The sequence below is a fragment of the Ruditapes philippinarum genome, unplaced genomic scaffold (assembly GCF_026571515.1).
Source record: "Ruditapes philippinarum isolate M1 unplaced genomic scaffold, ASM2657151v2 ctg3495_1_1_1_1, whole genome shotgun sequence".
In the NCBI taxonomy this organism is placed as follows: domain Eukaryota; kingdom Metazoa; phylum Mollusca; class Bivalvia; order Venerida; family Veneridae; genus Ruditapes; species Ruditapes philippinarum.
In genome coordinates this window covers 230,327-257,907 of record NW_026853797.1, presented here as the reverse complement: position 1 = coordinate 257,907, position 27,581 = coordinate 230,327, and the positions used below count along the sequence as shown (strand labels likewise).

The 27,581-nt window shown below is 33.2% G+C and overlaps 2 protein-coding genes across 4 annotated transcripts; one reads left to right on the top strand and one right to left on the bottom strand.

The window, feature by feature from the left end:
* Window positions 1–1,691: 1,691 nt before the first annotated feature.
* Window positions 1,692–10,382, bottom strand: LOC132737925 (peroxisomal 2,4-dienoyl-CoA reductase [(3E)-enoyl-CoA-producing]-like). Its single transcript, XM_060725307.1, has 8 exons — window positions 10,223–10,382; window positions 8,665–8,733; window positions 5,066–5,183; window positions 4,678–4,747; window positions 4,241–4,365; window positions 3,292–3,385; window positions 2,715–2,819; window positions 1,692–2,266 (listed from the first exon to the last, which is right to left on the bottom strand). The coding sequence occupies exons 1-8, from the start codon at window positions 10,297–10,299 to the stop codon at window positions 2,052–2,054; spliced, it is 873 nt and encodes a 290-aa protein (XP_060581290.1). The 5' UTR covers window positions 10,300–10,382; the 3' UTR covers window positions 1,692–2,051.
* Window positions 10,383–14,829: 4,447 nt separating this feature from the next.
* Window positions 14,830–26,395, top strand: LOC132737924 (SUMO-conjugating enzyme UBC9-B). Of its 3 annotated transcripts, XM_060725306.1 has the most exons (8): window positions 14,830–14,918; window positions 18,353–18,437; window positions 19,641–19,724; window positions 20,232–20,304; window positions 20,685–20,794; window positions 22,402–22,481; window positions 22,915–22,998; window positions 25,756–26,395. In XM_060725306.1, exons 2-7 carry the CDS (start codon window positions 18,372–18,374, stop codon window positions 22,979–22,981), a joined length of 480 nt encoding a protein of 159 aa, XP_060581289.1. In that variant the 5' UTR covers window positions 14,830–14,918; window positions 18,353–18,371; the 3' UTR covers window positions 22,982–22,998; window positions 25,756–26,395. The 3 variants fall into 3 exon arrangements, with proteins under 3 accessions (XP_060581289.1, XP_060581286.1, XP_060581288.1); XM_060725303.1 differs by lacking the exon at window positions 22,915–22,998 and having other exon boundaries at window positions 14,833–14,918; XM_060725305.1 differs by lacking the exon at window positions 22,915–22,998 and having other exon boundaries at window positions 14,854–14,918; window positions 18,357–18,437.
* The last annotated feature ends 1,186 nt before the right edge of the window (window positions 26,396–27,581 follow it).

Here is a 27,581-nt window from a genome sequence, read left to right as displayed (position 1 = left end):
ACACAAAGCACGGTGTTATGCCTTCGAGTGTTCTTATCACAATAAAATCTGCGGTGAAGGCCTCAAGGAAAGCAGTCAAGCTCAGACAACCCACGGTGATGGTCCTTTAAAGGTTTCTTATAGCAATACAAACCACGTTGGTAGCCTCAAGGTATTCAGTAAAGCTTAACCTTGGTAATAGGCCTTTTAGACTACTTTTCTTATCACAGAAAAAAAAACACGGTGATAGCTTCTTGGAATGCATTAAACCTTACACAGCCCAGAGTGATAGGCCTTTTAGAGTGTTCTTAACGCAATAAAAAAAACAGTGATAGCTTTAGGGAATGCTTATCTCTCACAACCCATGAGAATGCTGTAACGGAGAAACAACCCACCGTGTTACAACTTTTAAAAGCTTAATTCTTATCTCAAGTTAACCTATATACATGGCCTCAGTGATTGCAATAATGCTCACACAACCCACGGTGATACGCATTTTAGAGGATTTTTTATTGGAAGTAAATCCACGTTGATAGCCTCGGGGAATGCTGTAAAGCTCTTCCAATCTTTAAGAGTTTTCGTATCGGAAGATAAGCAACGGTGACAGTCATATTGAAAGCAGGAATGCTCCACAACACACGATGATAGGCCTTTCAGTGGGTTCTCATCGCAGGTTAACCCACGGTGATAGTCTCGGAGAACAAAGTAAGGCTCACATAAGCCATGGTGATAGGCCTTTCGGTGTATTCTTATCGCAAATTAATTCACGATGATAGCCTGAATGAATGCAGTAACAGTAAACCGCACACAATGTACGGCAGTAGGCCTTTTAGAGGGTTCTTTTCGCAATAAAACCCATGTTGATAGTCTCAAGAATAGCAGTAGAGCTGACACAACCCACGGTAAAAGACCTTTTTCTCAATAAAACCCTCGGTGATAGCTTCAAGGAATGCAGTAAAGGTCTTACCACCCAAGGTGATAGGCCTTCTAGAGGTTTCTAATCGCAATTTAAAACCCACGGTGGTAGACTCAAGGAGTACAGTAAAACTCACACAACTTACGGTGATAGACCTTTTACAGAGTTCTTATCTCAATAAAACTCTCGGTGATAGCTTCAAGCAGAGACATAGATAACATGTTATCTATGTTTCTGCTTCAAGGAATGCAGTAAAGGTCTTACAACCTACGGTGAGAGGCCTTCCAGGCAATAAAACCAACGGTGATAGCCTCAAAGAAATGCACACCTCACACAACCCAAGGTGATAGGCTTTTCAGAGGTTTCTTAGCCTCAAGGAATGCAATAAACCTCACCCCCTCCCCCGCTGATAAGCCTTTTAGCGGATTCTTATCGCAAGTTAGCCCACGTTGAAAGCCTAAGGAAATGCAGTCACAATAGCCACGGTGATAGGCCTGCTAGAGACTTATTTTCGGTGATAGCACTAAAATATAGACACTTAAAGGGGCACAAATCTCACAGAGAGCAGGAAGGTTATGGCATTGAAATTTTTTAAGAAAGAGTGTAACAAAATGACGTAGTATTTGTTACTTTTTAATACATTGACTCTACTGTTTAAAATTTACATACATGCAGTTACAAGAAATGCAATTTAACATAAATACTAACAAAAACATTTAGAAACATATACATGTAATAACAAATGTCAAAATTACTTCATTTGAATATGAACATTTTTTCTTTCACTATTAAAAAACATTAAGGGCAACATGTTTGTATACATGTATAACTATTCTTTAGCTGTTTGAGCAGAGAAGATATTCGCCCCGTGGCAAAAAAAGGGCATCATGTGGATTAACCAACTGCATGTAATAAAAGACCAGTTAATTGTTAACAAAAACAATTGTGTCCTGTACATCAATTCAACAATGCGATTCTTCAACTGGTAACAGTACTGTTGCACTTTACTGCAATATCTTATATATAATTGACTTCAATAAAATGACTTTATAATTGCAATATTTCTACATAATTCACTTCAATAAAATTTTACTTTTCTTATGTTGGTATAAATAATATAAAATAGTTATCATATCGCATTTAAGTTTTGATCTGTTCACAATTTTGAATACATCTCCACAATACGCCTAATTCTGCCTAGATTGTTTTCACTTGTCAACCAGGCTCCACCGTCAGCTATCACAGTTGTTCCAGTTAACAGCTGGGCAGCATCACTGATGCAGTAGAGTACAGTATTAGCAATGTCCTCCCGTTTACCCAGACGTTGTACGGGAATGGTTTTAATGTAGTCATCTCTTATAGCCTTTCCTCCTAAAAAAGTTAAATTAAAAAATAATCCCATTTAATTCGGGCAAGAACTTGACAATTTGATTTGATTCAAAACTTTTTTTTATTTTTGTGAAATAAGAAAGTCAATTCATACAACTTTTCCCTTTGAGCCATTGTTTGTTCTGGTTTTATGCTGATTTAACACATTTTAAGTCAAATCTCGATAGCCAGTTCATCTTACCTATTTTCCCGGATACTAGTATCAATCCAGTTAATACCAATTTCTTCTAAAGGGACTAAATGACCATTAAGACTACATGTCTGAGATCAACCGTCACAGAAACATTTCCCTCACCCAATGACCAAAACCAGCTACCCCAGGATTACAAATTTGATGCTCTTTCATTTGAGCTTAGAGGATGAACTTTGGATGAACTTTGAGCCATTGTAATATGGTAATAGTAGTCCAAAAGTCATCAATATTATTTACCGAGCCTGCTAAAGCCTTCAGTATCAGCTATAGGTCCAGGTGCTACACACATAAGTCGAATCCCCTTCTCTCCCCACTCTACAGCTAGATGTTTAGTCATTGTCTCTGAAAGTATAAAATTTGTAAATTATTAATCGTCACTATTACTTTATTAGATTATACTTTGGCTTACATTTTAAAGGTGTATGTTCATATACATGTATTGTGAAAAAAAAATATTTCATGAAACAAAAATATGTCCCAAGTAGTTTTTTGTTGATTTCTGTATCATTTTTTTTCATATCTGTCAAAGTTGTTGGCTTTTGACTTAATACTCCAATCATAACGTATTTTTGACGTCCAAACTTAAACGTCAATCAGTGACGCCGTAAAGTCATATTCATACAACAAATATCTTGACGAAGGCAATGCTGTAATGGGGAAAGTCACATTTAGCAAGACTTCACTGTATTTAATTGCTATAATTAATCATATGCTTTCAATGAGATTGACAATAAATAATTTTTAGATTACTCTTTTTGGATGTAGATAAAGGTCAAAGTTTTTGTTACTTTACAAAACCTTTATCAATTATTACCAATAGCAGCCTTGGCACATCCAGCATGACACTGATATACTTGACCTCTGACCTGTAGAGTGGCTGTTACATTTATAATCACACCGCCATGGTTCTGAAAATAATATCATCAAAGACATTTAATTTTATCTAGAATACAGTCATAAAGTGATAGAAGTGATCAGCACAGGGCTAATATTTTATTTCAAGCTGTAATGGTAAAAGAAAGTACAAGGTATGACCATTTTAAATATAGGTTTAAGTGTATACATTTGCAGAAGCACCAGGATGCAATAATTTAAGCCTGATCCCGCAGGCGCAGAGATTTTATATGTCTGAGAGTTTCTGCAGATGTTAAAGCTGCATGCCTCCATATAAGCCAAAATATTTAAAGAAAATCAAACTTGAGAAAAATGTACTTAGATTTTTAAAAAGGTAAAAAGATTCAAATAATTATTTACATGTAACGTGCTATTATACTGATCTTGCAGTAATATTGTATCACCATATTTCTACTACATGACTAATGCAATATAATTTAGGGCTATTTTTGTGTATTTTGACCTCTTTTCGGTAATTTACTTGGATAGTAAGTGGTTTTTTCAACATGTAAACTACTTTCCTCATTCACTTCACAAAATTTTACTTTTAGATACATTTTCAAAATTTTCATTAAATTAGCATGAATCTGGAGGCATGCTGCTTTAATTTAATCATAATTTTATCAAGAAATAATGTTTAATGCACAAAATGGTGTATATGCACTATTTTTGCATGCCTCATGTGGTAATTCTGTGTTTCGTTATATGTTTTAAGTGTAAAGAGACAGGTCTTGCCGTGCATTTTATGTGCTATTTAAATTAAATAAATTATAATTAAAATGTTTTAAAATGGAATACTAGAAAATTTTTTGGCCATTTTCAAAGTTAAACTATGCCTTTGCCCCTCAACAGAACAAATAAAAAAATACCTTCATGTATTCATCAAAAACAACTTTAGTGGCATTAAATGTGCCCATGGCATCAATGTCCATTACTGTTTTAAATGCATTGAATGACAGACCTTCAGCTGGACACAAAAAGTTACCTGCTGCACCTGAAAATAAATAATATGTGTGTGCCTAAATGCAGTATTAATGAATCAAGGTTAAATATGACAGCTAATTAGTTTAAAATACAAGCAAATGCTGTACTGCATCTGAGATATCATCGAGCTAAAAACTTTATTTTCAGTAATATTTTTAACATGGCTTCCTACATTTTTCCTTTTTGCTTGACAAACTAATCTGACACATTCTGTACAACATGCTTAACAATGCTTAGTGCTGACCTTGTTTTAATATGGTGACAATGAGTATAATAGGCAAGTCATTTTTGCCAACAGTGTTTTAAAAATTACAATACTTACTATTTATAAGGAAGTTAATTTTTCCAAATCTTCTCATGGCCTCACCAACTGCCTGCTGGACTTTCTTTGGCTGAAAAAAGTAATGAACATGATTACCAAGTTTTTGATTTGGAACAGTCCATTCTGGGACTTATCAATTTTTGTTCCAGCACATTTAAGATAAATGGGCCATGACCATACAAGATTTAGTAAATACAAGTCCAAAATCAGCTAGGGCACTCTCAGTAGCTGTCTTTTTATAGTAAACCTCAACAGTATCATCCCTTCCCGATATTATATACATTTATGTACAGATTTCCATTTTTATGCCAGGTCTTAATTAATTACTTTTATACAAATGGTATATATAAGACAGAATATATATATGAAAGATATATAATATTTATACATCTCTGACATCCATCTGTACAGGGATACATTTTCTCCCTGTAGCCGCCTCTAAAGTAGCTGCCGATTCTTGTAGTTTATCCAAACGACGACTTGCAATCACAGTATCACATCCATGTCTGAAAACAATTATTCTAAAATATTTTAACGTGCCTTCAATTGTTTTAAATAATATTTATGCAACATTTTTTATAAATATACCATTTAAAGTATTAAAAATAAATTCAGTTTCCAAAAAATTTGGGGTGGAGAAAAAAAGTTTCTTATACTACATCCTACTAATGATCATATTAAGGTAAGTATTTCTTATTTACCATTACCAAGCTAAATAACTTAAATGGACTTGTCCATCTTTTAATCTGAACAATACCATTCAAAACACTTCAAAATCAAAAATTTTCAAAATATGTCCTCTGAAAAGCTACATGATTTGCAAAGTGTAAAATACAAAATATGGTTACACTTTTGAGTAACAAGAGCCACCGCTGGGCGGGGGCAACGCTCGACTTTTTTACTTTCTCTAAAAGCAAACAAAGAAATGTTTGAACAAAATCTTAATGTTTCCTTTTTATAAAATTAATCGGTTTGTCTTGTCTCATAAGTTTTGTCTATAGATTTTGTCTATAGATTTTGTATATATAAATATACTAAATTATATATATATATATATATAAATAGAAACACACAAATCTATAAATAGAAAATTCTATAAATAGAAACATGCAATTCTATAAATAGAAACACGCAATTCTATAAATAGAAAATTCTATAAATAAATACACATGGGGGAGTCACATGGTTGACATGTGGTGGTGCCTTGTGGTGGTGTCACGTGGTGGAGTCACCTGGTGTCATTATACAGTGGTGGATTCAGGTGGTTGTGGCACGTGGTGAAGTCATGTGGTGGTGTCATGTGGTGAAGTCACATGGTGGTGTCACGTGGTGGGTGGTGTCAAGTGGTTGAGTCACGTGGTGGTGTCCCGTGGTGGTGCCAGGTGGTTGTGGCACATGGTGGAGTCACCTGGTGGAGTCATGTGGTGGTGTCTTGAGGTGGTGTCACGTGGTGAAGTCACTTGGTGGAGTCATGTGGTGGTGTCTTGAGGTGGTGTCACGTGGTGAAGTCACTTGGTGGAGTCATGTGGTGGTGTCTTGTGGTGGTGTCATGCGGTGAAGTCACATGGTTGAGTCATGCATAGGTGTCACGTGGTGGTGTCATGTGGTTGAGTCAGTGGTGGTGTCATGTGGTCGAGTCACGTGGTGGAGTCATGTGGTGAAGTCACATGGTGGTGTCACGTGGTGGGTGGTGTCAAGTGGTTGAGACACGTGGTGGTGTCCCGTGGTGGTGCCACGAGGTCGAGTCACGTGGTTGTGGCACATGGTGGAGTCACGTGGTGAAGTCACTTGTCATGTGGTGGTGTCTTGTGGGGTGTCACGTGGTGAAGTCACTTTGGTGGAGTCATGTGGTGTGTTCTTGTGGGGGTGTCATGCGTGAAGTCACATGGTTGAGTCACTGGCATAGGTGTCACGTGGTGGTGTCATGTGGTTTGAGTCAGTGGGTGTCATGTGGTCGAGTCACGTGGTGAGTCATGTGGTGAAAGTCACATGGTGGTGTCACATGGTGGGGGTGGGTGTCAAGTGGTTGAGTCACGTGGTGGTGTCCCGGTGTGGATGCCACGAAAGGACTCGAGTCACGTGGTTGTGGCACATGGTTGGAGTCACGTGGTGAAGTCACTTGGTGGAGTCATGTGGTGGTGTCTTGTGATGGTGTCATGCGGTGAAGTCACATGGTTGAGTCACGCGTATTATGTCACGTGGTGGTGTCACGTGGTTGAGTCAGTGGTGGTGTCTGTGGTAGAGTCACATGGTAAAGTCGCGTGGTGGAAGTCACGTGGTGGGTTCACGGGGTTGAGTCACATGGTGGTTCACAATGTGTTGAGTAATGTTGTGGGTGTCATGTGGTGGAGTTGTGTGGTGGAGTCATGTGGTGGATTCACGTGGTAAAGTCATGTGGTAAAGTCATGTGGTGGTGTCATGTGGTAGAGTCATGTGGTGGAGTCATATGGTGAAGTCAAGGGGTAGAGTCACCTAGTGGTGTCACGTTGTGGTGTCACATGGTGGAGTCACGTGGTGGAGTCACGTGGTAAAGTCATGTGGTGGTGTCATGTGATGAAGTCACATGGTTGAGTCACGTGGTAAAGTCATGTGTTGGTGTCACATGGTAGAGTCATGTGGTGAAGTCACGTGGTGGAGTCACATGGTGGAGTCACTTGGTTGAGTCACGTGGTGGTGTCACGTGGTCGAGTCAGGTGGTGAAGTCATGTGGTGGTGTCATGTGGTAGAGTCACGTGGTGTGATATGAAGTTGATCCCTTCAATAATAGCAAAGTTACACCCCATTTACACCAAAAAAAATAAAAAATTTCAATAATTTAAAACTTAAAAATCAATTCATTAAATGATAAGGGTCAAGATCTGTTTTGGTTTTTTTAAAGGGGTTTTACCCTTTTAAGATTATTAGTTAAATTTTTGAAAAATCCTTTTTAAAAAATAAAAAGTTACACCCAAATAATAGCCAAAAACATAAAAATTTTAAAAATAATTTACCTTAAAAGCCCAAGGGCATTTTTTGATGAATAAAGATCGGGTCGGGTTTTTTTTAAGGGGATACCCTTTAAAATTATTATGTTCAATTTTTGGAAGAAAATTCCATTCAAAAAATTTTAAAAAATTTTACACCCAAATAACAGCATAAACAAGCAAAATTTAAATTTTTTAACCCTTGGGAAGGTAAAAGGTCATTTATGGATGAAGTCAATTTAGTGTGGCCCTACTAAAAGGGTCTTGTTCCCAAGGGTTGTTGTGGCCAAGTATGAAGACAATACACCAAGAAATAAAAAAGTTATGATCCAGGTACAAGTTTGTGGACGGGAACGGGAACGAACGGCAACGCCGCCGCGACTATAGATAGCAATACCTCTATTTTTTTTTTTCAAAAAAAAAAAGCCGAGCTAAAAATGGAAGAACACACTCAGAGCCTTTGAAGTTTAAAGCAGCAGATTTATGCTAATTTTCATGAAATTTTTTTAAATATGTGTAAACGTATGATAATGTGTATAATTATATACACTTAGTGGCCAAAAGTAAGCAATTTACACCTAATAAATTGCACTTACAACTCACTTTAATTACTAAATTGAGGTAAAAATGTGCAAAAAATCCCTTACTGCATTAGTAATGTAATAGAAATATAGTCATACTATTGAAAAAATCAGTCACTAACCACATATAGCATGTCAAATATTACTTGAATCTTTAATATTTTTACATTTCTAAAGTCTAAGCAATATTTTTTTAAGTTTGATTTTATTGAAATATTTTGGATTATCTGAAGGCATGTAGCTTTAAGAGACAATCACACCACCAGGCCTGACTGACTATCCCCATGACGTTGATGATGATGGAATCTTTTATATTAATTTTTTATATCTTAAATCTTGTTACGATGTAACATCAAAAGCAGGTAAAGTAACATGATATTTTTAATATCATTTTTAATATGCTGTTATAAATATAATATAAATTTTCAATTAAAATAAATTACCTCATAAGAACCTCAGCAATAGTGAAGCCAATGCCTGTTCCCCCTCCAGTAACAAATGCCACCTTATCTCTGAAAGTTAATCATAATTAATTAATTAAGCATCTATCCAGAGTTAGTTATTAAAGCAATTCTCAATAGATTTGCAGCAATTTAATTTTGTTATCAATATATATATCATGTATTGTTTTATAAATTATATGCATTACCATTTATCTTCAGATTTTTAAAATGAAATTATTTTACCTAATGATTATATATATGCTTAATAAGGCGGCACACCTTAAATTTTACTCAAACCACTATCAGATCTGCTCCCTAGAACTTTGCCAACTAGTATATTGTATAATTAAGTTTCCTATGTCACATGGTGAGAAAGTATAAAGCCTGACCCCCTTGAGTATATAAAACTTTTTCTGAGTTCTGTCTCAAATCTCAGGATTTTCATTGATCATAACATATTGTAAGCTGGTTTCTGACCAATCAAATGCCTGAGATTTAAGTATGAGCTAAGAAATTTCTTTATGACCTCACACAGTCCTTGAGGATTGGCAAACTTTGAACCCTGCTGAAGTGTTGATCGTTCATCAGACAGCTTGACCAAATGAGCTATATAGCTATCTGGCAGTGTAATTTATACCCTTTCTCCCCAATTATTTGAAAAGTTCAAACTTTGATGTGAAATGATTGTTCCTGTGACATGCTATACTTAAGGAAACATTTTATGTTTATTCAAAGTAAGCTGGATCATTGTAAATTGAATCAATAAATAACAAATATGTGTTTATTAGTTACTGATAAAAAAAGCCTAATCTCTTTGTATAGAGACAGGGCTATATTTTCTTATATAATTATGTGCATATTTTGATATTTATTGATTAAATATCAAGTTCCTGTCTGTAACATGTCATCCCTATTCATATTAATATTATTTACCACTTGATGGGTACTGTTCCAATTTTACTTTCAGTAATTGAAATTAATTACTACACTTCACCCTATTCTTCTTTACATTGTTTGAACATTAACTTTTCCTACACATTGTGAATAAACTAACAATTCAACAACTGATTATTGAGAAATTTTCAAAATAACCCTAATTGTACATGTATTTCATTGAGGTATATGTAATTAAGTATTTTAATTACTAAGACCTCTAAAATATACTTTATACTAAAGACCCATGTATTAACTTGTGAAAATAGCAATCTGTGCATGAGAAAAGTATTAACTTGTGAAAATAGCAATCTGGCGTGAGAAAAGTATTAACTTGTGAAAATAGCAATCTGTGAGTGAGAAAGTTGGAACAAGATAGATTTAGATCAATCATAAGCTTACTAATTAAGTTACACCAGTGTACATATATACAGTGAGTTAGCCAATAGCGGATCATAGCCAATAACGGATCAGTCTGTAATTTAACGAAATATTCTTCTAACAGTTTTGAGCTTAAAAATGTTTTTACCTAACAGGCATGTGCATTAGGATGTTATAGCTACTTGACTGCGGAAAAAAATGTACATGTAAAAAAACTTCAAAAATATTTCATATATAAACTTACTTTAGCAGATCTTTATTAAACACATATTTGTATCCGTCGATGCAGTTTTCTTTGCTTGGTGCTGTTGCTCGTGACATTTTGTATAGATGTGAAATATGTCAAAAATTAGGATGTAAATAAATTTATAACATTTGCATGGTCACATGACTATCACGTGATCTAGGTTAAAATGCGTGATGGTCAGATTCGTTTGGTTCGTTTCAAATTCATGTCGGATTTACTACTGCACGAGGGGTTATCTAAAAATTTGTGGACTTTCTTTGTTGCGTAAATATATTTAAGATATTGATTTGAAATTCTAACACTGCTTAGAAGAATAAATAACAAATAAACACAGAAAATTCATGTTAGTAGCTTCTTATATTACAACAATATTTGATTTTACATAATCGTGCACATGTCAGCGACAGCGGCGCACTCCAAAAAGTTATTGACAACAGCGTCATAATATTTAACGTACAATTTATGCTTCAACATTACGCAGTCAATAACCATTGCTGCTTCACAAAGTAATCGTATCGATTTATTCAGGGAATAGACATATACACATACAATGTTATCACATACATCAACTTGCATATATATAAAAACACACACATTTAATAAATGCAACAAAAATAATTATAAGATTAATTAATGAGTATGTTCTATGTAACCCTAGGATTGCCCATTAAGCTAAAAGCTTATTTCCAATGGGGTCCATTTACTGTAAAATTATTACACTAACTTACATAATAATAAATGAATTATAAAAAAGTTAAAATAAATGACAATTTTCAACAATTATAGACACATTTTTCAATATAATAAGACAATTACATTGTACACAAACAAATGAAATGTCCATCACTATATTTTTTATGCCACATTTAAAACACTAATGATAGATCTAGTGAAAATTTATTTTCTCTGTTCGCCTGCTGTTTTTTTTTTTTTTTTTTTTTTTTTTAAATGTTTTTGTTAGTGTAATTCCAAAATTACAACAAAATTTTCAATCTCCTACGCAGTGATCTCCCCTTATCAGTACAGAGATTACAATTCTGCCAAGGGAGGTAATCAGTGTGAGGAGTTTGCAAAATTTTATGATCACGCTATTTTCTAATTTCTGCGTGTCCGTCATTTTCCCGTTGTAAACAATATCGACAAAAAATTACGGAAATGACGTCTATGATTTTAAAGAATTACTTAATATGTGCGATGTTTAGCGGGTTTTCTACGTTAATTAGTAGTTTTTTAGCAAAAAAATATATGATGACTAACTGCGCTTTTCTACTAGCATAATATAGCATAATATAAAATCATTATTTATTGACGCAGTTAACTTTTCGTTTCAAAACGTGTTGATAATATTCTACAATGTATGCTTACAATACACGTTGACGTTCAAAAGGTATTTAAAAAGTCCAAGAATTTTTTGATAACCCCTCGTATGTCACAAAATAGGTCGGCAAAATATTTAATTTTGATAATAAATAGATTCAAGGTTGCAATCTGTGATGACACACGGACTTTAATGGACAAAATTGTCAAATTCCATGGTCGGCAGACGGACCAGGTTTTTTTTCTTGGAATGAATCATTACTTTTATAGTACAGTGAACCGGCATGAATATCTGAACACAGGGGTTCACTTTCAATAGAAAATATTTATTTTCTTATACACATTCTTTGCATGTATTGCATTTTATAATATAGAGAGAATCATAACAACGTCATTTATGCTTAGTATTGTAGTATACTTAATTAAATCAGCGAGTATTATATGGGGAAACTGTAATTTAGACACGTTGCACTACTGGTCATGAACATGTTGCACTTTTAATTGAATTCGGAATATTGTGTTGAGTAAAGAGAGATGTTAATCAAATCATTGAAATATAAAATAAATTATTCATATTGCTTAAAAGATATCTTGAAATCATTCAAACGCGCATTTTTTTAATTAAAGGGGAAATTAAATTAAATATAATTTTCAATGTTTGAGCCTTTTATTGATAAACATATACATATTGATATAGGGACATACTTTATACGTGTATATTTATATTTTCCAAGTATTTCGACCTTCCCCCCCCCCTCCCACACACACACCCCAACTTTCCCATATACATGTATATTGACCTAATAAGTTGCACATTTTAATGCAATGCAGGTGGAGTTTCCTTTTCGAAAACAGGAACATATATTTATAATATACAACCAAACCTCTGTTAAAAACCACCTCCGAATAGAGACCACCATAAACACAAAGATCACTTTTTGACAAACCTTCATTATTGAAAATACAACAGATTAAACTTCAAATAAAGTTCACTAAAGGTCATGTATGATCTCTCCTTTGGGTGGCCTTTATTCACAGGTTTGAATGTACATCCTTGAAGAAAATGAAAATAGTGCCAACAAAAACAAAGACGATTCTTAAACGGTGAGAGTCGGTTCTATATTTGTAGAGAGTAACCACAGTTTTTATTGAATTTAAGCCTTGGTGTGACCGATACTGTATTTTAGTACATGTATTGAACTTATTTGAGTTTGAGTAGTTTAAACAATATCTACTTCAGTTCGAGTAAAAGGAAAGCTTGTGTATATTTTAGTTGAATCACTCACGAGACGGACTTTTCACGTATACATTTTGTTATGCCTATCAAATAATTGATAATTTAATTAAAATCAATATCAGTCCGTTAAAGGCAATTATGCCTCAGACATCCATTTTTTTTAATTCTTTAGAGTAAATTAGATGTTTAACAACTGAAGATAGTCGCACTGAATATGCGGTTATGTATCGTAATGGTAGCAAAATGTAGTACTTCAAACATACAAAATACTCATTCACTGTGATAACAAAGCAAAAAATTAAAGATAATTCATCTATGTGGGAAATGAGTGAGTAACCTTTCAATATTTTTTTTTACTTTTTTTTAATTTAAACATAGTTTATTTCAAACAATGATACAAGTACATGTTGTTAATACATTTACAATAATTAGATACACGAATGAAAAAGGATTAGAGCCGAAAGCTATAAAGCTTATAAAGGTCTTCTCCTACATATTTGCACAATGCAGTTAAATTATGACAGTGTTTGCAATATTGTTTGAAACAATGAAGTTAATTTTTAACATATTTGAAACGAAAAAAATCGAAGATTTTAGCTATTGTTCAAAAGATCTTTTTTTAAAGAATATAAATAATTGAAAAGAATAAGAAAGAAGGTAAAGAAGATTCATTCGGATAGGTCAAGTTGGCATATTATTTGCTCATGAAAATCGGTTACTTTCACGTATATATACATGAACTGCTTGAACAATTTTAGAATTAATGTCATGGCTAAGATTCTGGTCTCCGTTTAGTAAGGTATGAAGTGTTATAGTACAAATATTAGAAACAGCATCAAATAGTCTGAGTCTGATATCATTATAGAAGTGACACTCAAAGAAGAAGTGGTGGTTACTTTCCAGGAGACCACATTGACAATTTGGTGAGGGGGACATATTTTTTCTGAATAAGTGACTTTTTTTTAAAACTGCAACAAACTGCCAAAAATTGGAAAGTTTAATAGAAATAAAAATGAAAGAATTTCTTTTTAATTAAAACATACTGGGCAAGATAGAAACTGCATAAAATAGCAAAGGCAGGTATTCAGTAACAGAGAAGAAAATCGCAACGTGCATTAACGAATAAATTAAATCACGCGAGCCGATTGTGAGTGCACTTTTTGTATGACTCAGTAAATACAGCTTAATTTACTGGAATGGTGGCTACGGTAGTTTCATTATTAAAACATAACAGTTTCTATCAAATGACATCGCACTACCCCATGAAAACCATGACGAAACATTTTTTCTTTTCTTTTTAATAACGAAACGCGGAAATTTCTAATCAGACTTATACTTTTATTCAAGAATAGCGTTAATTCTGAGTTCATACCAGCAGAAGCCCTCCCTGCAAGCTTTCTAAAGACCCTGCTGTGGGCTCGGGATTAAAATACATCCTCGTGCTTCTGTAGATGTTGATACACGAAAAAAGGTGCATTAACCCTCTATTTTACATTTATAAGTTTACATGTATCTTATTGTCCGTGGAACATTTTTTATCTCAATTTTGTAAATTTTAAACTGGAGAGGATTTGATTATTTATACTTAATTTCTAATCCAGTCTTTCTTTGTTGAGAATTGTAAATGATGTATGCATACAATTTATCGAAAACATTCATAAAATTCATTCTATACGCAAACTTGGTGTTAAAAAGTCGTGCAAAACACAAGACTGCAGGGGTATACATCGCATTGACATGACGCTCAGTTAACCATAGGGTTTATATGATGAAACATTTTATCCTCATTTGATAGGCACTCTCTGTATAACTCTGGGTCGGAAAATAAAATGCTTCTATTTCTTAAAAAAATATTCATAAAATATAGATGTAAAGTACATTGAAAATAAAATAAAAAGAAGGCTGGTGCGATTATTGAGATACGTGGAATGATATACTGAAAAGGGAGTTTGTATAGCTGTTGTTTACTCGCGGGTATTTCATACCGAAGACTGTTTGCAATTCCAGCGAGAAATGGCTGGATAAAAACTAATTGTGGTGTCTTGCCTAAAAGCGGGAAATCATTTAGTGGTGTTAACGTAGTCACGTGACCAGAAAAAAGAAAAAGGAACAACAAATTTTTGAGCCAAAATTAAAAAGGTTTGATAATGTCTTAATCATGGATGGTATCACCCATGGGAGTTTTAAGGAAAACAATACAATTATTGTTTTAAATAAAATACAATAATCATTCTCTGTTTGATTACAAATTTACTAGATCTAGAGAAAAATAAAATAATCAATTTTCGCGAGTATCAAATAATTTATGCTTAGGGTCAGACACTCACATTGATATTTCCATAGACTTACATTATAAGAAATGGTCCCTAATCCTACCTTAAAATTGAGTTTTCATGCTAAAGAGGTAATAATTTGAGGTAATTTTTCTAGCAGAATGAAATGCCTGACACATAAAAATGTTCCTGTTATATAGGGGTAGCCGACCAAATTTTTTGCAAAATGACTTCAAAGAGGATTACCCCCATTTCATTAAAATTTTCTGCTGATCACAGGACTGACATACACTTTTTATAAATGCAAATATCCAAGTCAAAATTATCACAGAGACTCATGAAATATTTCATTTTCTTCAGAAAACAATGTAGTGTTACTTTTTAAATTAGTTTTTATACTTAAAAATACCCCACTTTCATCCAATCACCTCATGTATAAATTGACTCATACGGTTTTCCCTGCACTTTTTTTCAGCCAATCGCTGGCCGTGTTACAATGCGTTACCCTGACCTAAAGGGAATATTAAATGTTTAGTATTCTAATATCTAATAATTAATGAAGTTGCATATACAATTACCAATTATATGGATGCATTTTCACCACTCTTAAGTCATTTAAAACTTTGAAGTTCCCTTTTTTCTAACAAGCGCCACTATGTCGCATTCCGGATATTCTGAAAATGAATGTTAGCATGTGATTTTCATACATAATTCATTATTCTGAAGTCAATTTTGTAACAACTTCCATAAAATCACTCAGATAGCAAAACTTCACTGTTTTCATTACAGAAGTGCTTCAAAATACTAATTTTCTAACAAAAGGATGTAGCAGGGAGCAATTTTATCACCCCACCCATAACAAAATAAGTGATTTTTCACCCAAATTTCAACATTTTATTACCAATAGACTTCCTGAATGAAGATTTAGCTTAGCAAACATACTTAATAACTACTTTATAGTGACCTGATTATGGATTACACATTATTTGTACACACATAGCAACATTTTGGGTGTAACTAGGTATTTTAAAACTGACCCTGCTGTATTTTTTTACTCCAAATATTTGCTTATATAGTCTTAAATACAAGCCAAAATGTCAATAAAATGCCAAAATTCTTTATATATATTTTGTCTCTCTCTCACATGGATATTAAAAAATGCAATATATGGAAAAACCAAGTTCCACTGGACTTAACAGCACAGTAATAGCTTAAAATCTGACTTCTACACCCATTTTTTGGCCATTTTTGCATTCATTTGGAGCCAAATATGACAATTGAAACCTTCTTTCAGGTGTTTTACCATGTAAATCACCTCTTCAGACCAAAATGTACTTGGAATGGATAGTATTGTGTATTTTCTTCTCATTTAGGTAGCCAGAAACTAGAATTTATGCACTTATCTAAGTTTCTCAATAAATAAAGGGAGGTAATTCACTGAAGTTGTGCATAATCACACCCTTTGTGTACATTTATCTACCAGAATAAGTGCTTTTTCTGTTTATAGACACATCAGAGACACTAAAGCTGTGTTATAATTGTGCCTAATATGATTGTGAAAAAGTAGATCAACTTTTACTTATCAATAAAATTTTTTCTACAAAATAATTCTACCCTTGGCCATTATGATGCTCATTCAATTATGCATTAAATAGTCATAAAGTCTAAAAACTATGGCATTATACATTGTGAGTGTGTAAATATGTATTACCAAATAGAAAACAATAAATTCTAATCACTATTTTGCATCTTAACCACATAATAAGAGGCTATTCAGAGGCTACCTAACTTTAATTATGCTACATTTTTCAATGGATTTCAATTTCTAAGTATGTATTGATATTCATGCCCTGAAACCAAGAAAATTTTAAGACAGAATCCTTAAAATGCTATTTATTTGAAGCTTTTATGCTATCTATGCCTGTAAATGAAACACAAAACATTCTTATATGGGAAACAGACATAGAAGCAATTTATTTGTGACATTCTATGTTATTATATGAGCAAAATGGAAAAATATTAGTGCCGAGCGAAGAAATGTCCGCCCCTAAAATAAGTCGAAAAGTTAACCGAAACAGCACCCTAGACTATTTCTAGTATTAATCTATTAGTTTTGAACCTGACAATATGCATTTGTATTGATATACCTGCAACACCCATCAAAAGTGGCCAATGTGCTTACATCAGGTCCTGTCAAGTTATACATAAGTCTTCAAACCTGGCAGGTGTATATCCAATGTACAGCATTTCTTTGAAATCTGAAAAATATTTTTAATGACCAAGGTCAACATTATTCATCATCAACATATCACCAATTGATTATCACTCAAATTCACTGTTTAAAGAAAACACAAACCATTATTAACTTTTAAGTAACAATAATACTCTTCTTCATATGTAAACAATGCTTGTAGATTGACCCCCTTGACACATTATCTGCTGTAAACACCAACAGTTGCATTGAAATAATGAAATTTTATACCTAGACAGGCTGTAAACATCCATTCTTCCAAAATATCAGCTTTTCGTGGCGTATCAATGAAGACAAAGTACAACAAATGAATTATGACAGTTCCAATTTCCCTCTCTTTAGGTCAGACACTCACATTGATATTTCCATAGACTTACATTATAAGAAATGGTCCCTAATCCTACCTTAAAATTGAGTTTTCATGCTAAAGAGGTAATTTTTCTAGCAGAATGAAATGCCTGACACATAAAAATGTTCCTGTTATATAGGGGTAGCCGACCAAATTTTTTGCAAAATGACTTCAAAGAGGATTACCCCCCATTTCATTGAAATTTTCTGCTGATCACAGGACTGACATACACTTTTTATAAATGCAAATATCCAAGTCAAAATTATCACAGAGACTCATGAAATATTTCATTTTCTTCAGAAAACAATGTAGTGTTACTTTTTAAATTAGTTTTTATACTTAAAAATACCCCACTTTCATCCAATCACCTCATGTATAAATTGACTCATACGGTTTTCCCTGCACTTTTTTTCAGCCAATCGCTGGCCGTGTTACAATGCGTTACCCTGACCTTAGGAGTGGTTAGTTTATTTCCTCAGTACTGGCTTGATGATTCAGTGTGACTAGGGTTTTTGTGAAAGTTTTTTTATCTGTTTGTATGCATATTACAAATTATCAAACAATGTTAACACTTTAAAATCATACAAAAAGTGAAACAAACTTATTTTATAAAATATCTTCATGGTTTTAATAACATAAAATTTCTGTCAACTAAAGAGAAAAGTTTTTTTTAGAAAATATCATTTCCTCACCATTTTAGACAGGCTGTTGAATAAAGAATGTCTGGAATTGCCCTAGCTAGACTTGCAGAGGAGAGAAAGGCATGGAGAAAAGACCATCCTTTTGTGAGTATTTAATTAACAAGATTTTCTAAAGTAAAAGCATGGTTATGTAATAGTTATAGTACATGAAACTCATTAGTTACAAGGATATAACACTGGCTGGGGCGACATCAAGGGATGTTTCTGCTAAAAATGGCGAGGCCGTTAGGCCGAGACAATTTTTTGCAGAAATATCTCGAGATGTCGTCCAGCCATTGTTATATCCTCATAACTAACAAGTTTCATATACTATAACTGTTTTATCGCAATGGCATTATGATTTCTTTTTTTTTGTAATATAATTAAATAAATAGTCTGCTACATTACAATTATTTATGATAAGGCAGTTTTTTCAAGTTGTTTTCGCTGCCGCAAAAAAAGATATATACAAAAGACATCCAATGTTAGAGGTGGATTGTAAGCTGTTACCAATATTGATTCAAGATTAAATGGCTTTTTTCAGTGAAAATAATTTATTCAGCGGATGTACCTTTTTGATTAAATGAGAGTAAATTTCATTTCATTAATGATCTTTGTTTTTTTTTTTTTCATTGTATTTATTTATTTTATTTTATTGATTCCTTTTTTTGTTTTGCGACTGGGAATGTTCGTTACCACTGCCCCATTGGAGCCTCTGAAAAAACTACATTGATATATACAAGGTGTGAAAAAAACTCAACCGATATATAGCAGTCAAGTTTTTTTCCTACATGAATCAATGAAAAAATGTTCTGTTATAATTATATCAATACAGTTTTGAAATGCTCATTGAAAGTGAACTGAGTATAATTGGTTAGTAAGAACAAAGGAAAAGTCCCAAACCATGCGATAATAGATTGATGAATGTTTGCTTGGTTGGTTGGCTTAACCCTTTGCCTGCAAGTGGTAACTAAATCTACCCATTATATGACCAGTGCTGACCAAGATCTGCAGTCTGATTATTGTCGGTACTGTTAGGTATTTAGTCAGTGATGTAGTTTAAAATTTTCCCTAAGAATGATGGACTTGTCTACATTGTAAGATGGACAAGTTAATTTAAGATATTCAATGTGATGAGATTATGAGCACTACTCCCTATATTTCTCAAAGGGTTTCAACCAAACTTTCACAAAACTATTTCAAGTACCTTCTCACATAATTGTTTCATACATTGTAAAAGAATCACTGTCCTTATGAATATGTAATTTCACTACTGAATGTTTTACATGCATGTCTTTGCTGTTGTAGGGCTTTGTGGCCAAACCAACAAAAAATCCTGATGGCTCTCTGAATCTTCTGAATTGGGAATGTTTCCTACCAGGCAAAAAAGGGGTAAGTGAGAAAAATATAGACAGAATACATTTAAGATTAATAATAACATTCTAGTAACTTGGTCAATTCATTAGGAAAATTTTGATCACCTGGTACAAGAAGCAAATGGAGAGACAGAATTAATTTGAATTTTCATTCCTAGCTTAATTAGAAAGTGTGTGTGGAAACCTACATGTACATACTCGAATGAAAGCCTTACTCATTTCTAGTTAATTTCTTTGACATTAGATAAAGTACTGATTTGCTGTTTGAACCTCACTTAGGCTGCTGAAACTTCAGTGAGAAGCTTTTGGCTCTAGTATCTTGATATCTCAAAAATTGGTAATGGACAGTCCCTGAAGTGGCAGATGGTGGCCACTTTGAAATTCAGCAGCTTATGGGTAACCTTAAAAATCAATCTGACTAGCTTTGAATTATTGAAGGAAACTGCTATTATTAACCCATAAATCTGGAGTATAATAATATAATTATATGTATAATTTGTGATATATGTATTTCATTGAACAGACAAACTGGGAGGGTGGTCTTTATAAAATCAGAATGCTGTTTAAAGAAGATTACCCCAGTTCACCACCTAAATGTAAGTACACATATTCTCTTGTTTATGAAACTAGATTGATTTCTTACAAGCTGGCAATAGAGATTTATGCAATTTACAGTTACCAATTTGTAATCATAAACAGAGTGATGGCCCCTTCGAACAATTATATTGGCATTGTCAGATTTTCTTTGATCATGGCTGGAAATGTTCATGTGCAAGTTGCCAAGTAGAACTTAATTTCTCTGATAACCAGCTTTTTTCAACAGAAAACTACCGGTTATATGATTGATGAATTGGGAGGGTGGGGATTTGCAAAGTATGTAAAATTGACAGAAAACCTGAAACCTGGTGTTGTGACTATTTTCTGTAACTTGTTTTAAATAGTTTGAATGTAATTTTTTTTATATTATAATTTTCAGGTAAATTTGAGCCTCCTTTATTTCATCCAAATGTTTATCCATCTGGTACAGTGTGTTTATCATTGTTAGATGAGGAAAAGGACTGGAGACCCGCTGTCACAATAAAACAGGTTTGTATCTTAGCTCAACATCGCTGACTGCAAAAATGTATTATTTAAAGCCAAGTTAAGCTGGTGAAATGGGTGCTGAAGGTACATTATTGACATATTACAATAATGTATTATGATAGTGTATACAGTGTAACTTCCGAATTCCGGAACTTCTGAAATCCGGAAACTTCTAAAAACCGAACAATTTTTTCGGTCCCGATTTTTCCCTTCTATTTTCTATTAATATAATACTTCTGAATTCCGGAACTTCTAAATTCTGAATTCCGGACGATATTTTCGAAAAATTAGAGTCAAATCAATGCAATTTTACCTCCAAAAACCGGAAATATCCAAAGGTGTAAAAATACATTGTAAACCCTTATCTCCCTATCGATTGTTTACTAATTAGCGGTGATCGTGTAATTTGACACGCGTTAAAATCACAAACTGAAATGGTATGTTTGAAGTGATGCGGTTAGTCAAAGTAATTTACGGCGGTCAGTTAATTTGAAGTGTTTATTAGCGGATTAAATGACAATTAATGGGACAATGTATGCATCAAACGTCTTTAGGGATTTTATTGCATTTGATGTAATAATTAATTAACTAGCATCGGACGATATGTAAGTTTATGCAATTAACAACATTTTTACAAACTGATATGATATTACAGTAATGGCCACATCGTCCTTGACATTTAGTGATATTAAGTGGCTTAGTCTTGTCCACATTATCATAAACTTCTGAATTCCGGAAACCTCTGAAATCCGAACTTTTTGACAAGTCCCATGGGTGTTCGGTTTTCGGAAGTTACACTGTATATGAGGATATTGAATGAGTGTAGGTTCAATACTTAATTTATTGAACAAGTTGAATAAAATAAGGTTTTACAAGCCTTTGGCGAGCATATTAAAATAATTATTGCAATAAGTCAGTGTTTTTTCTCACTTAATTGGGAAGAGGCCTTAGCCTCTTGATTTTGGGAAAAATTATCGCTAAAATTGCTAATTTGGGAAATAAAAAATCAGGTTCAAGTTAAAGATTTTTGGGAAAACTGCATTATTTTAAAAAAAAATTCAATTGGAAAGAGGCTCTTATCGGAGTCTGTTATAGAAGCAGGAAAATTACTTTTAAATAAATTAAGTTATGAACCTACACAAACATGCATACATAAAGTTAAAATTGCAACTCTTATAGTGTACTAGAAACATCTGACATATTTTTACACTATGTTTGTTTGGCGCAAATGATGTCATATCAAAATAATATGCACATGTGTGTAATACCAGTTTTATGAGGTCTGAAGCATGGGCTATGTGATAAGATATTTAACTTAGTCAATTATGTTGGTATTCAATGCCTTGAAATATTCTTGAAGGGTGTTAAGATGTAACTGGCAAAATCAACTTAACACATTCAGAAACTGTGCAAGAACATTGTTTTCATATTCTTATGGACATATATGGGATGAGGGTTTGTAGTTTTAAAATAACGTACATTTTAAATGTAAATTTGTAATGCACTATTTTACAAACAAAGATTCTTTATTTGTAGAAAACTTAGGTTTGTGTAATACTAAATGTTACCAATTTATATAAATGTACATAAATATACATTATTATTTCCAGATCTTATTAGGTATACAAGAATTGCTGAATGAACCCAACATCAAGGACCCTGCACAGGCTGAGGCTTACACTATTTACTGGTAAGTCGAGACATAAAACAATGATTTAGGCTAAAAATCAGATGAAAAAGACAATTTACTTTTTGCCCAGGCCCTCAATACATGTTAGAAGTTGTGCCCTATATTTAGGATTAAATAGACTTTTTGGTTTGGTTTTACAGATAAGGATCTTACACCGGCTGCCCGTACAGACCGGATTATCTAGCTCCCAGGTAACTGTTTAGAGCGGTAACAAGGCTCTGCTGAGTTTCCACTAAAAGTTACCCCAAGAGCTAGATATTCGTGTCTGTATCTACATACGGTGTTAAATTTTTTTTCTTGCATATGACATATTAATCATAGTTGGATTCTACTGGTATATGTGACCTGGTTAATACAGACCTAGTAAGTTTGACCCGATTTCTCTAGATAAGAAAGACGAGGGTCCTTCAGTTAGGTGTATTAAATATTTCAGTAAAAACAGAGAGGAGTATAACAGAAGAATAAAAGAGCAGGCATTACTCAACAAGGATCCATCCTAATAGAATCTTCACTTTAGGTACCATTGTGATTATAATCTAGAACTCTGTTGATTTTTACAAGCATTTCCTACTTATGTCACCAGTCTGTCCTACTTAAATATATCACCATATATCCCTACTTAATTTACCACCCATCGGTCCATATGAAAGAGAGGTTTAAGGGTGTTTCTCCATCAGTGAAGTAAGGTAGGTGCTGTGTGAACTAAAGAGTGTTAGTGTGGCACCAAAAAAGCAGTGTCATCATGATCTAAAACTCCACTAAGATATAAGATAATTTTATGGCAATTTTTTTTGTCACACAGACTGCTTTACCAATTTTACATATTTAAGTCTCATTCTCATAACTGAAGTTATAAAGTTGTTTAGTTGGCCAACTGCGAATCATTTGCTGCCCAATACCCGTTTGTTTGAATTATGTCAGTTTCAAATTTTTAATTGTGAGAAAGCTCATTTTGCTAACTTACGAATGTTTGCCAATTTATCAAGGTGATAACAAGAGTGTTGATATAAGCACTAAGCTTGTCATGCAATAAAGGTGTTAAATTGCCATGGTACCTGAAGGGTATCAGAGTGACTAAATACTCTTAACAAAAATAGAATTTGTATATGCCATGCTCTGAAAATTTTGTCATTGCTAAAAACAGTGCTTAAGAATAGGTTATAGGTTATAAACAAGAGTTTTAAGAAATTAATTTTTGAGCGAACGAAGTGAAGCGATAGTTTCTTAAAACTCTGTATATATAACCTATAACCCACTTACAGTTAGTCCCGCCTATTCAAACTGAGTGCACTATGTAAATAGGCGGAGTCCATTAAATCGGCTCATTTAAGGTATTTAATACATACAGTTGCAGGGCTAGCACTGGCAGATTTTTTCTTTGAGCCAATTTTTCGCAGCGAAAATTACGTGCCTGTATTTTATTTTCAAGAAGGCAATGGTACTGCAAAATAACCAGAATTCGATTGTCAGACTTATTTATAGCATTATTTCATATATGGAACACCTTAAAAAGGCATGAGATATTTAGAAGAAAAAAAACTACATATATATCCAACTTTATTTTGGTAGCTACATTTTAATCACTTTAAAACTGATCATAAAAGCTTGCAGCTCAGTAGCTATAAGAATAACATTTTCCAGGCTAATTTAGTCAGCAATGTTATCATAAAATCTAAGTTATTGGCATGACAGTGACATCAGAACCACATTCCAATGTGCTGCTTCAGCTTGCTTGGTTAATGCCAAAGATTTGGTTTGAGGACTATCTGTATCTGAAATTATAAAAACAGAAACATTTGAGAGTAAGAAGAATAATTATTAATGAAGAAAAGAATATTAAAAAGTTCTAAACTGAACATAATTCAGGAAAAAAAATGCCAACTATTCATTATAAGAGTAAAGTAATTAGCTTAAGTTTCCTAAAAATATGTTGTATGCTTCTTGAAATAAATGCTCCAGATAGAGGTTATGTACAAAGTAAGGTCAATTTTTTTTTTCAGGAATACTAATTGTCAAATATACTCCTTGTCAAATTTATGCTTTTTTGGAGCCATTATTAGGTCAGATTTAATTTGCAATTTAAAAAAAACAACTTCTATTCTATAACTCATAATTCCTTTGATCTTTTTATCAACAGCAATAAAATTATATGAATGTAAACTTACCGTAAAGTCCTCCATTTCATAACCAAGCTGTTGATATGATTGGCGATAATCTTGAGATGCTGCTAGTTATTGTTTCATATTGAATATAAAGACCAATTACCCAGTGCACATTCAACAATTCACACCAATTAGTGTCATATTTATCAGATGATAAACATGTAAACATACCATGAGGTCAGTGAGTTGAGTTACAGCACTGTATATGGAAAATACTTTGGCAAAATTTAAACAAAATAGATCGATTTCATTGGTAGACAAACCTTGGCGAACTGTAATGATTTATAATCTCATTACTTTTACAATGTTAATATAGATTTCTAACAGGCATTGGATGAAAATTTTCTTGTTTACTGGTTATATAAAAGTCCATTGAAATGATATGTTAATGTTACTAACAGAGTTAAACTACATGACTTATGAGTTTAGATTTAAAGATGATATGTCGGTCATACAAATTCTTTGCTAATATTAACAAGTTACCTGCTCCTGGGAAGCCTAATAAATCAATACAGTACAAATGTGATTTTTCAGATCTTTTAGTTTAACCTTTTCTTGTATGAAGGTGTCAGTAACTTAACCCTAGCCGACTAGTTTACCAAATGTTTGGGGTTCTACTCAAGTGCCTGTTCTTGCCTGAAATAATGCATCGAGTGTCACATGAGGTCTGCCTCCACCAGTAAAGCTGGAAAGTCACCATAATTATGACCTTAAAGATATTGGTGTGACATTATGCCCAACCATTTATATAAAGACAAAACAACCAATATTTAGGATAATGTAAACATGTCACCAGTTATAGTATGTAAATGCGTAATGTCTCAATTTGAATGAGCCTTTAGATATAGAAACTTTGTTGAAGTTACAATGCACCTTTTCCAAATAGATGTAGGGCACATTTATGAAAACAGCTGGCATAAAGTTTGAAGAATGTGTGAATTTGGAAATAAAACAAGAAATCAGAACACAGAATTTATTCTTTAGTTCTATATTGTAAAAATAAAAGAAGAACATTTGGGCTTTTCAAAAAAAAAAAAAAAGAATTAAGGAATTATCATGAATTTGTTTATCTATATTAGACCAATAAGGTGATTGTTGTTGTTTGTTTTCAGTCAAAACCGAACAGAATACGACAACAGGATCCGGACACAAGCTATAAAATACAGAGACCCTAATGTATAGGTTGTTTGGTTTAATCATCCATGTGTGAAAATAGGAAGAGTGTTTCATCTGACAGAAAAGTGCTCCAGTTTGCATTATAAATGTAGCTAAAAAAAGTTACTAAAAACCTAGATTATTCAATTTAAAGAACATTATATGCTATAGAACTTTAACATACTACCTTTGTATGTAATATTTTGCAACTCAGAAATTGATATTTTCTTAAAGAGATTTGAATGTTGTTTTTTTTACATGGAAAATGAAATCTGTTGGAAATTATGTTTATTTTATTTAGGAAAAGGATCAAAGCTATGCACATAGTATGTGTATTTTTAAAAATCTTTTTGTTATAGAAAAGAAAACCATAGTATCTTAGTGCATTGTCAGGCATTGTATTTATCTGTTGTTAGTGTTTCTTTACACTCCCATCCCAAAGAAATTTAATACATGTAGAAAAATCAGTGAAGAAATATGAAGTGCTTATCAAATGAGAGATGCATTTATACATAACATTTCCTGAGCTTCTGTGGGAGAAAGGGGAATTTTGGTGTAAATTATATTTGTAAATAAATGTAATTACAAAAAACAGAACTATTCTTCTTGTTTCTATATAATATTGGTTAACAACTTTATATCATTTGCTACTCAACACTGCCGATTTCAATTCCACTCGAGTTTTTTGCTTTTGCTTGCAAGTCAGTGGTTCTCTGGTGTTGGCTGGAATGGATGAAATAATGTACAGGGTGCATGTTGGTCACCCTCCACCAGTGGATGCTGGGAAGTTGAACTTTAGTAATGGGATAAGTTTGACTGTTTTTGGATAAACTGGAAGAAATCAGAGTATCACACAAGCCAGATGGGAAATGACTGTTACTTGTCTGCATATCTCAAGATATTTGACCTGCATTAGGATCTATTACCCCAAGATGCAATTCTAAGCATACATATTTTAATGGGGATTTTATCATTGAAGGTTCTTTTTATATCTTAATTTAGGCTAAACAAATTTTGTCACTTTAACAGTCACAGGACATTTAGATGATCAGTTCCACAAACTAGAACCATGTGTTTGGTAAAGTCAATTCTTGTTGGCAACCAATTTACTTACCAAAAATTATCCATTCACTCAGTTGTAGAAAGGTAAATTGCCAAAAATTGTTTAAAAAACATTAAGGTTATGACCTTTGTTCTTATTCAAAAAGTGTAAATTGGTACATCATTACAAGTATTCCACTTGCCAATAACCTTGACATCCACAATTAGGACTACTCCAGGCATCTATATACCAAATATGAAAGACAATAAAGGCTGCATAAGCTAAAATGTAAAACCCAGTTTTAGCGCTGCTGACCCAACAACCAGTGGTATGTCCCTACCAAATGAGAAGACATTGGTCAATTAAGGATGTATTAGTCAGGGTCATATATCATATTTTATGGAATTTATTGCAAGTGAAGCCGAAATATCTATTTTAGCACCAGTGACCCTAATTTCAGAATGCATTTTTCCAAGATCATGAACTTGATGTTTTTGGGTAGTATGAGGGCATTGGTACACTACAAGTATACAATTTATATCTAACTTGGCAGTTTAGGTTTACAATGTACAGACAGATGGATGGATGTCCTCAAATTTTAGATTTTAATTCATTGTCCTTTGGTTTAAACATTTATTTAAGCTCAATTGCGAAATAAGTTCTTGCAACTTATATTAATCACTTTGGAGTCCTCTTCCTGGAACCAACCAGTACTGGTGTCATATGAAGAAACATGGTCGT